The 12,060-nt window shown below is 51.8% G+C and overlaps 4 protein-coding genes and 1 non-coding gene across 5 annotated transcripts; 3 read left to right on the forward strand and 2 right to left on the reverse strand.

Annotated features, from left to right (window-relative positions):
- Positions 1 to 347: 347 nt before the first annotated feature.
- Positions 348 to 1,962, forward strand: B0T23DRAFT_359612 (S-adenosyl-L-methionine-dependent methyltransferase; the record flags this gene model as incomplete). The annotated part of the gene is made up of 1 exon (XM_062836234.1): positions 348 to 1,962. Exon 1 carries the CDS (start codon positions 514 to 516, stop codon positions 1,960 to 1,962), a length of 1,449 nt encoding a protein of 482 aa, XP_062691505.1. The 5' UTR covers positions 348 to 513.
- B0T23DRAFT_359613 (uncharacterized protein) lies at positions 1,704 to 3,230 on the reverse strand. Its single transcript, XM_062836235.1, has 3 exons — positions 2,825 to 3,230; positions 2,433 to 2,754; positions 1,704 to 2,330 (listed from the first exon to the last, which is right to left on the reverse strand). The coding sequence occupies exons 1-3, from the start codon at positions 2,955 to 2,957 to the stop codon at positions 2,165 to 2,167; spliced, it is 621 nt and encodes a 206-aa protein (XP_062691506.1). The 5' UTR covers positions 2,958 to 3,230; the 3' UTR covers positions 1,704 to 2,164.
- A 2,088-nt stretch (positions 3,231 to 5,318) lies between these two features.
- On the forward strand, positions 5,319 to 7,113 carry B0T23DRAFT_158742 (uncharacterized protein). The gene has a single exon (XM_062832689.1). It carries the CDS (start codon positions 5,406 to 5,408, stop codon positions 6,999 to 7,001), a length of 1,596 nt encoding a protein of 531 aa, XP_062691507.1. The 5' UTR covers positions 5,319 to 5,405; the 3' UTR covers positions 7,002 to 7,113.
- Positions 7,114 to 7,603: 490 nt separating this feature from the next.
- B0T23DRAFT_t227 lies at positions 7,604 to 7,693 on the forward strand. The gene has a single exon. It is a non-coding gene; the product is annotated as a tRNA-Phe (tRNA).
- Positions 7,694 to 8,801: 1,108 nt separating this feature from the next.
- On the reverse strand, positions 8,802 to 10,783 carry B0T23DRAFT_158805 (uncharacterized protein). Its single transcript, XM_062832690.1, has 4 exons — positions 10,394 to 10,783; positions 9,982 to 10,173; positions 9,838 to 9,917; positions 8,802 to 9,735 (listed from the first exon to the last, which is right to left on the reverse strand). The coding sequence occupies exons 1-4, from the start codon at positions 10,469 to 10,471 to the stop codon at positions 8,871 to 8,873; spliced, it is 1,215 nt and encodes a 404-aa protein (XP_062691508.1). The 5' UTR covers positions 10,472 to 10,783; the 3' UTR covers positions 8,802 to 8,870.
- Positions 10,784 to 12,060: the final 1,277 nt, after the last annotated feature.

Here is a 12,060-nt window from a genome sequence, read left to right on the forward strand (position 1 = left end):
GATGTGATACTATCAGCAGTACAGCTTTTAGAGGCGCAACTTTGTTAGTATGGTATCAGTAGTCTCAATATGATGCACACATTCCACATCGAGTTGCGGACTTGGGAATGATGCTACTAATCTAGCAAATTGAAAAGGAGTTCGCAATGATGGTATTGCAATCCGGGCCGCGAAGCTGATGGCCACATTCTCAACATGATCTCGACTAAATTGTTGGCATTCACGAGATCGAGGTTCGTTCCCATTTTCCATAGGGTTAGGGTCAAAGCGGAATGTTCGACTTTTCATCTGTACGCCAACATCCCCGCCGCCGATCTTCCGTCGCATTGTACCTGCATCACCGGCGGGCCGTTCCCCAACTCGCCAGACTCCCGGACTCCGGCTCCCGGATATTCGACGTTTTTAGCCTGGTTCCAGTCACAAATTTTATTTGTACGTCGTCTCACTTCACAAAGTGTCACCGGTCCACCAGATCCCGACCAATCACCAAGCACATCCAACAAGTACAGCAACATGTCAGAACAAATCCCAACCGCCGTGTTGAAAGACGAACATCAGAGGAAACCGAGAGGACCCAAACCACCCAAACAAAAGAAGGAAAACCCCATCACGGCCGCTGTCAACTCATGGCTTCAAGACCACACCCAATCCATTTCCCTTACTACACTACTCTCAACACTTGACAACATTCAGGATGAAGGCCAACTCAAAGCCCTCCTCCTCGACAAAGTGCCCAAGCGGTGGGTAATCTACGAACCCATGGTCCTTCTCCCCAGCGGTAGTTTCACCTCCAATCTCTGGCCTCAGCTCCTTGACTCTCTTTCTTCCAACGTCAAATCCAGTTTGTGGACCCGCATCTTGTCAAACATCACCAGAGATGGAGCGTCAAAGGTGGAATTGAGCAGGTTGGCTGTTAATGAAGGGATCCCTTTGCATATTGCCGACGGCGCTGAAAAGAATGCAAGAGAAGAGGAAGAAGAGAACTTGTTGCGATCTCCCAGCGGCCTCAAGTTACTCCACGGCGACTTTGGTCCCGCCTTATCACCATCCACCGCACCAACGCCGCAAGATTTCGACCAAGCATTCTGGGTGTCGACCAAGCAGAATGGGATCACGCAGATTTGGGCGCCGCGGTATACCATGTTTTCGCGGGGGAACGTGAAGGAGAAGGCTAGATTGTTGGATTTCCACCGGTCTCAAACTCCCATTGGCGCAGCGCCCACCAGCAACGGAGCAGCACCACGACAGCAACAACAACAAAGCCTGAGTCATCGACGAAAAGCATCAGGGGACTTGAAGGGCAAATACGCTCTAGATTTGTACGCAGGCATAGGCTACTTTGTCTTTTCGTACGCCAAGCTGGGGATGCGCGTGCTCTGCTGGGAGATCAACCCGTGGAGCGTGGAGGGGCTGCGGAGGGGCGCGGTGGCGAATAAGTGGAGTGTTAAAGTGTTTCAGGGGGAAGAAGACCTAAAAAAGAAGACCACGACGGAGCTGCTACAGGAGGCAGATGCCGAGGGGGTACAGATTGTGGTGTTTCTGGAAGGGAACGAAAGTGCAGGCCGGAGAGTAAGGGAGCTGAGGGAAGAGGGAGGAAGGGAGTTGGATGTGGTTCATGTCAATGGAGGGTTTTTGCCTACGAGTGAGAAGAGCTGGAGGGATTCGTGGCAGGCGGTGGTGGGGAAAGGGGTAGGGGATGGATGGTTGCATTTACATGAGAATGTTCATGTGAAAGATATCGAGTCGCGGAGGGGGGAGATTCAGGAACTGATGACTCGTTGGAACGAAGAGCTGGATAGCAGTGATGGGACAACAACAGAGACAAAGGCGGTGGTGGAGCATGTAGAGCTCGTCAAGACGTTTGCGCCAGATGTGTGGCATTGTGTCTTTGATGTATACATTAAAAGGTGTTCTGGTACAGGTAGTAGTAGTGGTGGTAGTGGTAGTCGTCGTCCAACATGACGGTCTGGTCTCGTCGTAACCCTTTCGCCAATGCGCGCGGGTTGGTATTCATCAGTTTATACATAGATCCGTTTCCAAACAAGCATCCATCCGTGTCTAAATATCCAGTCGTGGACCTCTCCATATGCGCCGGGGAAAGAAAAGAAAAAAAAATCAATCAAATCGTGTACGAAGATCGAGCAGCTTGGGAAAGGCGCTCTCCTTACCCACTCCTCCTGAACTTGGCGGGGATGTTTTCCTCGATGATGGCGATCTTGTCCATCTGGGCTAACCGCTCCTCTTCGAGTTCCATCTCCTCGTGCTTCTTGAAATGTTCAATGTCTTCGGGGTGGGTAAGGTCCTCGAGCTTGGTGTTGTCATCGTGGTACCTGCAGCAAGCGATCGTTAGTCTCTGCCATCATGCCTTGGCAAAAGGATGGCGGGCTTTTGCGCCGCCCCCGTTTGGGGGGCCAGGGAAAGGATAAACTCACTTTTCCCAGTGATGAATCTCGTATTCGTACTCAGCATCGCCGTGGTGACCCGGCCCCGTACCCATATCTGGAAGCGTCTTGCCCTCGACGTTGATGAAGCGCACGAACTCGTCCTTGGTGATGACGCCGTTGCGGTCGTAGTCGATCAAACCAAGGATGTCGCGGACTATCTCGTCTCTCCTGGGCTGGGAAACGCCCTTGTTGGAATCGTCCATCAGGCCATATGTGCGGAGAATCTCGAGTCCTTCCCATGTGCCGTCGGCATCGAAGTCGTGCAGAGCGAAGAAGGAGGCGGCGTCAAAGTTTTCGACGTGGTGTTCCTCTGGAAGGAAGCAAGGGCGATGTTAGTGGCGGTCGCGCTGTGAGACATGGGCTGCGTGCGGGAAACATACCAGCCATGTGCTTAACCATCCATGAGGCGTTGTCGCCGACAATGGGCTTTTGCGACCCGCTGCTGTGGTCGCCGTGGGCGAGGGCGGACCCTGTGAGGCCGAAGGCGGCGAGGATGATGGTGGACGGGCGCATGGTTTCGGCTGGACGGATCTGGGTCGGAGGTTTTGGGATAGAATGACGATTGGAAGAATGCGCCGACTCGGACTGAAAGATGGATGTGTTTATAAAGAAGAAAAAGATGCGACGACCAGCCCCCTTTTCGATCAATCGGTTTTGCGATTCGCGATTGCTCTTCTTTTTTGGTTTGGCAAGCTGGAAACGACCCCTGATCTTATCGCAACTTGATTGATCAATTGGACGTTGTTGCTCGTGGAGACGGTGACAAACTGGGTCTGGCCTTGTTCGGTGCCCTGACTTGGTGACGTGCTTGTTCTTCCAGAAGGTTTAGCGTGCCAAGAAGATTCTTCAAGCCCATCGCCGACTCCATCCTTGGCGTTTACTTCCGAGGACTACAAAATAGTCAAGTGAAGCCGCTAGTCATTTGCGCAAAAGACTTGGTTTTACGTACAGCGCTGTCCACACTTGCTGACTCCAAACTCCCAACTGGATCTCCACTGCATGCTTCCACCCAACAACATCACTCAGATACAATATCTCATCGATCGCCCTTCCCATGGCTTCCACTCAAGTCTTTGGAATCACTCGATGCCATGCATCTTGAACATCTACGACTGGACTGGTTGCCTTCTGTTGAACGACCACATCGGCACTCTATCAGTCGCTAGCAGATATGAATCTATATTCCTCTCGCATCCGGTACTGTGCTGTTAGTGCACTCAGTCGCACGCGGACAAACGCCATTGATACCCTCCATCCAAATCCGTACCTCCAGAGACATTTAGAGACTCAGCCGGAATTTGTCCCACTCTACAGATAAACAACTCATTCTAACGAAAGGCGCTCAGTCTTGTTCCAGGTGCCGCTCGGTCATCAAGGTTTGCCGCGCTGGCCCTTCCAAGCCTTGCTGAGCCGTGGCATTGACTCTCTCTTATTCGCTTGCTTTGTCCTCAAAACCATCTGCCCGTTTGATTCGCTTCCAATTCCTCTTTCAGGCCGGTACGCAGCAATAGCAACTCAGCATGAGGCCCCTCCCTTTCATTTCCCTTCACCTCGCCGAGATATCACGTACAGCATATCCCGCCTTGGTTCTTTCTCGCCACTGAGTGCATGTCCACCTCCACGTCCAGCAGTTCAAAAAGGCAGGGTGATGAAACCTAGCTGTTTGCAAATCTTGGAGTGCTGGGGAGATGGACACTTTGGTCCTGTTCAGCATGATATCTCGGTCCCGAGCTTCCCACTTTCGCTCCCGGATGCGACACTGATATCAATACTTAAACATCTCTCCACACCACTCCTTTTTCAACTCACCTCTTCGTCAACTCCAGCCAACTTCAAGTGAGGTGAGCAACTTGTGACCGGGGTGCTGCCGTCCATGATACGCCGGTTTACCCCCCAGAGCATGTTCATCAGCGGACGCTCAGGAGGAGACATTGAAACTTCGCAACCATCGGGAAACTGGAACGGACATTAACGCGCCAAAGTCATCTGCAACTACGAAATCACATGGAAGCAAGTGTGCCATCCATCTTCATGCAGCTAACCATGCACCTCGCTGCAAAGGGCACCACACTCCGCGGCACCCCAAGATCGGCGGAGGCAGCCAACATGTGAAGCATGTGATGAAATGTCCTGAAGCTATATTTACCATCGCCTCCCACCTCCTTCTCAGTTATCCAATACTAATGCTTAATCCAGGAACTCCAGGCTAAGACCTGCTCGCTTTTGCAAATGGCGAGGTTTTCTCTCTCGCAACACCCCAAACATCTACTTTCCTTTCGGAGCAGTTTATCGTTTTGTCCGTCTCTCCTATATCCACGGTATACCCGTTATTCATCCGGACTAGAAAGGGAAAGAAACAGCCAAGGCTCTACAGCCCGGACCTTGGCCTCTCTACGATTTCCCAGGGAGTCATATGATTAATACCGCCCTCTCTCGTCGTTAGGAGGTGCCTGGAAAGAAGTTGGAACCAGCGACAAAACTACTTGGCGAGCGAGAGGATCAGATGACAAAGTGTACCTTTTCCGTTATGTCAGCATGTTATCTCGAGTACCGATGATAGATAAAGGAAAGGGAGTCAGGGGCAAGGCGATCGACTTTGCAAGGATACGCGCACCTGGGACTACGACAACGACAACAACAACGACACCCGCATACCACCCGAATGACATTCTCTGTATCTCAGCCCTCAATCACTGCCAATTAACCAGACAGCCACGCAGTTCGAATCAGCACGTCCGATCCGGAAGCTTATTGATCTCTCTACCATTGTTCGGGTTCACCAGATAACACAACTCTAGAAACTGAATTATGAGCAAAAGCACCACCTCCTCTCATAGTTGAAGCACGCTTCAACAAAGCTTGATCTCACCTCTTTCCTAGATTCTTCCCTTTACCTGAATCACAGGCTCACACAAGACCAATGAGCCATCCCGACGGTACCACTCCAAGAAAATCTACACGATGGTGTCCCAATACATTCAAGTAGCCACGCCGCCCTCCAAAAACGCCATCCTCGAATCCCTCGTCGAAAATGTCCGTGCCTGCAATGCGCGCTTACCGCCCGGACGCGACAAGATGGTCTTTGGTGCGTGCGAACTCAAGGTGGAAATGCCGCTGCTCCTCAACCGGCCTGGCGCGCCCCTCCCGTGTAGGGAGTCGCCCGCCGAGTTCGAGACCGTCAACGCCCACTTTTCAGCCCAAATTCACGCTTTCTTCAACGCACTGCACGCCCTCGAGGACGTGGCAGACAAAGCGTCCTCGGACGACCTGGACTTCTGCCGCCCAGACAAATGCCTTCGGCCCGTCCTATGCGTTTCCAATCAGTCCTTCGAACCCCACCTAGACTGCTTGCACCGCGCCTTCCGCAATCGCCGCCTCACCGTCCAGAATCCGGACAGCCTGCCCCTCCTCAACCGCGCCACTCGACTGCGCATCCTCCCCGACCGAGATTCCACCTTTGACCCAATCAACATGCGGCCCGTCTCCTTACGCACGCCCCTCGAACTCATCACCCGCCTCCCTCAACTTCGCGAGCTTGACTGCCCCTGGCTGTGGGAGCGCCTTCCCGTTGCCTTCACATCCAAGGCACTGCGCATCATTTCCCGTGTCTGGGCAGGTCCTTGGCGCGATGACCGCGCCGAGTTTGCGCGGGCTGTGCGTCATGCCATGCCCTTGTTGTCGTCCTCCCTCACCAAGGTCCGTCTCTGGTTCTGGAGGCCCAGCTCCCATGGGGACGAGGTGGACCAAGCGGCGCAGATGCCCGACCTTGTTGGCGCGTCGTCGACCAACGAATTTGAAGGCATGGACCCTGTGTCTCTTGGCCTGCGGGACCTGGGAAGTCGCCTGGAGGAACTAGACGTTCGCGCGCTCATCACCCCCGATCTTTTCCCTTCCGATGGCGACGGTTTATCATGGCCACACATGCGGCACCTCAAGGTAGAATTCCACCCGTGCGCGCCCGACGGCAGCTGGTACTTTTCCGGTCCGCGAGGGGAAGATCCCCACGCGACAGGGTTCGCCATCACGAGAGAGGAGCACTACCCGCCCGGCCAAGACGACGATGACGAGACGCACCAGTTGATGTTCGACGAGGAGGAAGAGTACCAGGGCGACGCGCCGGACATATACGACCTCCGCAACCCCGACATGTTCCGTCTGCGCCCCATCGCGGAACGCATCAATCCTTTGCTCTTGGCGTTTGCCTCGTCTCTGCAACGGCAAAAGATGCCCGCCCTTCGAGACGCCGAGCTGTTCACGTGGCTTACGTGGCGGCCCTCCAAGGAGAGGGCGAAGGAGTATGAAGGGAGCGATGACGTGCCTCCAACTTCGTATGAGGAGGAGACCGTTATGTTCCGATGGGGGGTGAGGTACGAGGCGCCTGCCCTTGGAAGAGATGGCAAAGGAAAAGTGACGTGGCAGGTCGGTGAGGACTGGAGGCCGGAGGACGAAGTCATCAAGGTGTTTGAGGATCTTGTGTGTGGAGATGGGGAGAACATGGAGTGGAAAGCGTTTGAGTTTGTGGAAGAGAGGGAGGAGGATCCGGAGGACTATATCTGATTCTCACACACTCGAACCCCAAATTCAATCAACAAAGGCCGACAACCGCACTCACCGCTACCGACAAGCAGAAAAGAAGACACAGCCAACTTCTTCAATCGATTCTTGTCTATATACTCTCCCTGTATGGTCAAACTTGTTACTACCTCGCTAGTAACCAGCAGCATTAGTCAACCTCCCCGTACTAAGCACTAACACCAACACAGTACGCCTCACCCAACCAATTATTCGTCACACACAATCGCTACTGACCGCCGGATTCCACGCCAAAAACACTGCTTCAGCGTACGTAGTCCTCGTCTGGCTCGCCAAGGCCATTTGAGAGAGGCGTCGGTGAGGAGGTACCACTTGCTTTCCCTTGGTGGTCTCTTCTTTCCCACCCCTTCATATTTGTCTTTCTTCCTTTTTTTTTTTTTTTTTTTTCTCCCTGTGTATTTTCCACTCATCATTCCACTTAGCAAAGCCCTCCCACAAAGCGAGTCCCACAAGCGAGCGACATCGATGAATTATTTGGTTGGCATCACACTGGACGAGTCACGCTCAGCGTCACACAGCAGCACTCATAAGATCCACTACCACCCCATGTCTTCAAATCAATCAAAGCGGGTTTAGCTCAGTTGGGAGAGCGTCAGACTGAAGTCCACTTCACTCAATAAATCTGAAGGTCGTGTGTTCGATCCACACAAACCGCATGTCTTTTTGTCTTTTTTTTCTGTTTTGGTCTTTTTGGTTCCTTTTGGCTAACCACTTACTTACTTACTTTTACTCTACTTCCCGCTCTCTTTTTCTGTCTTTCTTTCTTTCTTTCTTTCGTTTCATTCCATATCGACACCTGATCTTGTTTTTATGATATTCTCCTTTCATAGTGTATCCACTTCTGTGAACAAGTCATCACACATCAATACCACATACTGTCGTGGAACAAACAAGTTGGCGGAGCAAGTGCACACTTCGTCCAATGTCCCGAGTTATTACGGGCTACACACACCAAGTACACTTTCTGCGAAAAGGCACGAACACTTCAAAATTTCATATCTGGCACTATGTGAAGGAAAATTCTATGATCCATCAAGTAAGTGGCAGACATTTTTTTCTTTTTTCCAGATGTTTCCTGCCTAGCCCAAACTCAAGCAAGCCCAACCCATCATCGGTCCATCCAGCAAACATATTCGTCTTAGTTAATCAAAACACCTCACTATCTTGCACCCATACATGTGTTTTGTTTACTCTCGACTTTCTCATTACATATGTGTCTCTGTTACTTCACTGCTGCTTCATACCCCTTCCTATCCCAAATCACTTTTGTTCACCCAGTTCTGCCATAGGAGTCACAGCTCAATATCCCTGGGTATTATATCCTGGTCACATTATCTCTACCAACTGTCCCTTTCCCTTTCCCTCCCCCTTGCTTTCATCCAACCGATCCTTCCATCTTACATTTCCATAGCCCATCATGGTCATGTCATGTCATGCCATGCCCTTGATATACATACAATATCAATCTCAAGCCAACCTGAACCACTAATTATAACAGACAAGGAAATTACAAAGAAGCGAAGGATAAGGACCAACCATCCACCAAGCCAAACACAACCAAAAACAACACTCCTTCCCAGGGCTTCCATTATGCAAACAAGTGTATGTGTGTGTATGTGCGTGCGTGCGTGTTTTGAAACTTTCAGGTATCTCATATGCAAAAGACCCCACCAAATCCCATGCCCGAATGATTAAAAAGACAACGAAGGGAAGGAAGAGCAGAGGAAAAAAACCCGTACGAACAAACTCCGGAAGTCCAGGGAACGAGAAAGAGGCAACCGCAAGCCGAGTTCACCAATTGATGAACTGACCGCGTTTTTTTTCTTCTTTTTTTTACAAGCCAGCAAACCTCGCATCTGGCAGCGTCATTCCCGGATTGTTATCATCGGCAGTCGTTTCGACCTTGAAAAAGTGGTCATTGAGATCATCACCGACGAGTCTCGCGCCATAGATGTGGCCCGGCATGGGCTGCAGTGGTTGCATGGTTCCAGTACCGGCAGAAACTGGTACCGGCGTCAAGGGCTGCGACGGAGAAGGCAGTGAATACTGACGCTGATCCTGCTGGCCCTGGTTCTGAGGCATACCCCATGATTGCTGCTGTTGAGGCGGCGGATATTGACTGTTAAAGTCATTCTGACCGGGCAGCATGTTGGGTGGCGCCGGATAGGGTGAGAACATCCTGGGAGCGGTGTCGTTGGAGGTCAGCACACGCGGATACTGGCGCTGGTTGTTTTGGAGACCTGTCGCCCATGGCTGTTGTTGGGCGGACTCCACAGGCGAAGGTGAGTAGCTGCTGAAGCTCCCCTGCTGCGGCATCTGTGGGGTTATCATATTCGGGGGAGGCGCAGAGTAGGACGGCACAACCCTGGATGGCATGTAGGACATGAGCTGTGGTATCTGCTGCGACCTGATCTGGTTCTGAAGGGCGATCGACGCTTCCTGCAAGTTTGGCAGGTGCGTATAGTTGTTGAAATTTTGGCTGGACCAGTCACCTTCCAAAGCAGCAGGCGAGTAGGCAGTGCTATCAGCCGGGCTGCTATCGGTGCTGGCTGTAAGCTCAGGCGGTGCCGACATGTGGAACTGATCGAACCCAGAGCCGAAGCTAGGGTGTAGTTGCTGCCTGGGCGTCATGGAGCGATTGATACCACCCCGATGGGAGTTGGTATGGTGCTTGTCTCTGGTCGTTTTTCTGCAGAAACTGTTAAAATGGCGGTTAGTGCCGCAGATGGGGGGAGCGACATGGGGAAAGGAATGGAGGATCGTCAAGGAAGTGTGTTTTGGAATCGCGAGTAACACTTACGCCTTGTTACAGCCAACATCTTGGCAACGGTATGGCTTTTCTCCCCTATGGATACGACGATGTCTGGCCAAACTCGAGGACTATTGAACATACAAAGTCAGCGCTTGAGTCTCCTATCTCGAGCGATCAGTGAATCTAGCTTACGTCGGCGAATGGCTTTCTGCATTCAGGAACTTCGCATTGATGAGGCTTTTCGCCTGTGTGCGTTCGAAGGTGTACGGTGAGGGCACTGCGCTGGATGAACCGCTTTCCACAATCTTGCCAGTTGCATCCGTATGGCCGTTCGTTTGTGTGAATGCGGTGGTGTCTCTGAAGATCAGACTTTCTGTTGAAACGCTGGGTGGACGAGAGGGATCAAGTCAGCGAAAATTCACGATGAAGCCTTTTCCAATAACGTCTGGCGTTGCTGCAATGCGGCACCAGAGGCGCCGATATAGAATGATATCCAAGAAGCTATCTCGAGCCATGGTCTCGAGCAACCAACGGACGAACAAGCAAACGAAGGGATGGACGGCCTGTGCAAAGAAGCTTCAGAAGGGGGTGCTCAGTAACTAACCTTGCCGCAACCCTGCCAGTCACACAAAAATGGACGAGGCCTCTCTGGGTCTTCAGCCATGATTTGAAAGAGTTCCATACAACAAACGTGAAACTGCCTTTGCGCTTCGGGTCGTTGCTCCTTTGGTCGTTGGTGCTCCTGGACGGAAAGATCAAAGCACAAAGTTTTGCGGGCGCACGATGGTCGTGCACCTTGGAACTTGTTCTTATAAGGTGGTTGTCCTCGTGGATGGATTCGCCTCCCGCTATGGACCGGAAGAGTATCTGGCTGTAGGAGGTAAAGAGCGGGGGAGAAGGTGTGAAGGGATATACCTGGACGGGAAAGAGAGTGAAGTGATGAATGATAGGGAGCTGGACACCGAAATTCCGGATAGCCTGGAGCTGTCTGCTATGTTGCGTGTGCGGCGGCGCTCTGCTCCGGTGGGCGAGCCACAAGTGCGTGGTTATGGCGAGTGGCCAAAACCGTCTGAGGCCTGGCTCGGTGTGAAGAGAAGGAATGTGATCTGAGCAAAAGGCCGTGTGTGCCGAAATATTTAACTTGCTGGGCGTGAAGATGAATCCGACGCCAGTGTCGTTATTGTCCGCTTCTTCGACAAGTTCTTCTCGTGTTTCTCTTGAGCGAATGAAATATACGACCTGAAATCACGACGTATAGGTACCGCAATTCAAATTGAACCAACAACCTAAGGACATAAACAACGGATTAGAAAGACAGAACTGCAGACTCAGAGAAGATGAAGGTCGAGTCATTCGGTTTCCGGACGAGCTCCACGCGTGATGATAAATGTAGTGGATGGAAGGCAAACTGCCTCCCGGAGCTTTGACGTGGGGAAGAGAATACCGAGCCTTCTACTACAACACCGCGTGCCATACGTAGACACTCCAACGATGAGACGAAGGGACTGAAGATATGAAAATAGATACGCATCAAAAGAGTACAACACTTGAGAGAGGTCATCCAGTCGGCCATAGCACGTCCGACATGCCGATGCCAGCCTGGGGGTCCGTGTCAACTAAGATCCTCCGCCCGAGATCAGAATGACGACATGGCCCCAAGGCTGCATGATGCAGTAGATCAGAAGGACACCGTTGAGTTTGGTGTCTTTTTGAAACAGAGGGGAAATGGTGGGAAGGAGAGCCACTGAGGAAACGTAACTGAATCGCGTTCACTCACCAAAATGCTCGTTGACAAGGCCGTGCCCTGGACACGAAGGTCGTCCAAAAAGGTTTCCGTGGAGATACGTTCACAGGCGGTGACCCACAAGAGCTAAGGTAAAGTACTTGGTTAGTGGACGACCTACAAACGATCAACCCAGCCGGACCTATGATCCATCATGGTCTGATACTAAACACGGAAGTCAAGGCGCACACTGGCATGCCAATGGTGTAAATTTTCAAGCCTCTGAGCGTTCCAACTCACCCCCAAATGTGATTCCTGCTACCGAACGAGCCCTTCTGGACTACAGCAATATCAGGAGATTCGTTCCTTCTTTGCAAAGCAACGAGCAAGTTTCCGAGTTCGTAGTCGTGTGCTGAAGTATGCGTTTCCTCTTCGCTTTCGATCTCGTTTGAGGCTGTCGTTTAGTAATCGTGAAGTGGTGTGTGTGTGTGCACTAGCTGCTTCCCAAGTTCGGTAGTAGCAAATGATTGACAGGACAATTCCAAGGT

The sequence above is a fragment of the Neurospora hispaniola genome, assembly GCF_033458365.1.
Source record: "Neurospora hispaniola strain FGSC 10403 chromosome Unknown B0T23scaffold_5, whole genome shotgun sequence".
NCBI classification, from domain to species: Eukaryota; Fungi; Ascomycota; class Sordariomycetes; order Sordariales; family Sordariaceae; genus Neurospora; species Neurospora hispaniola.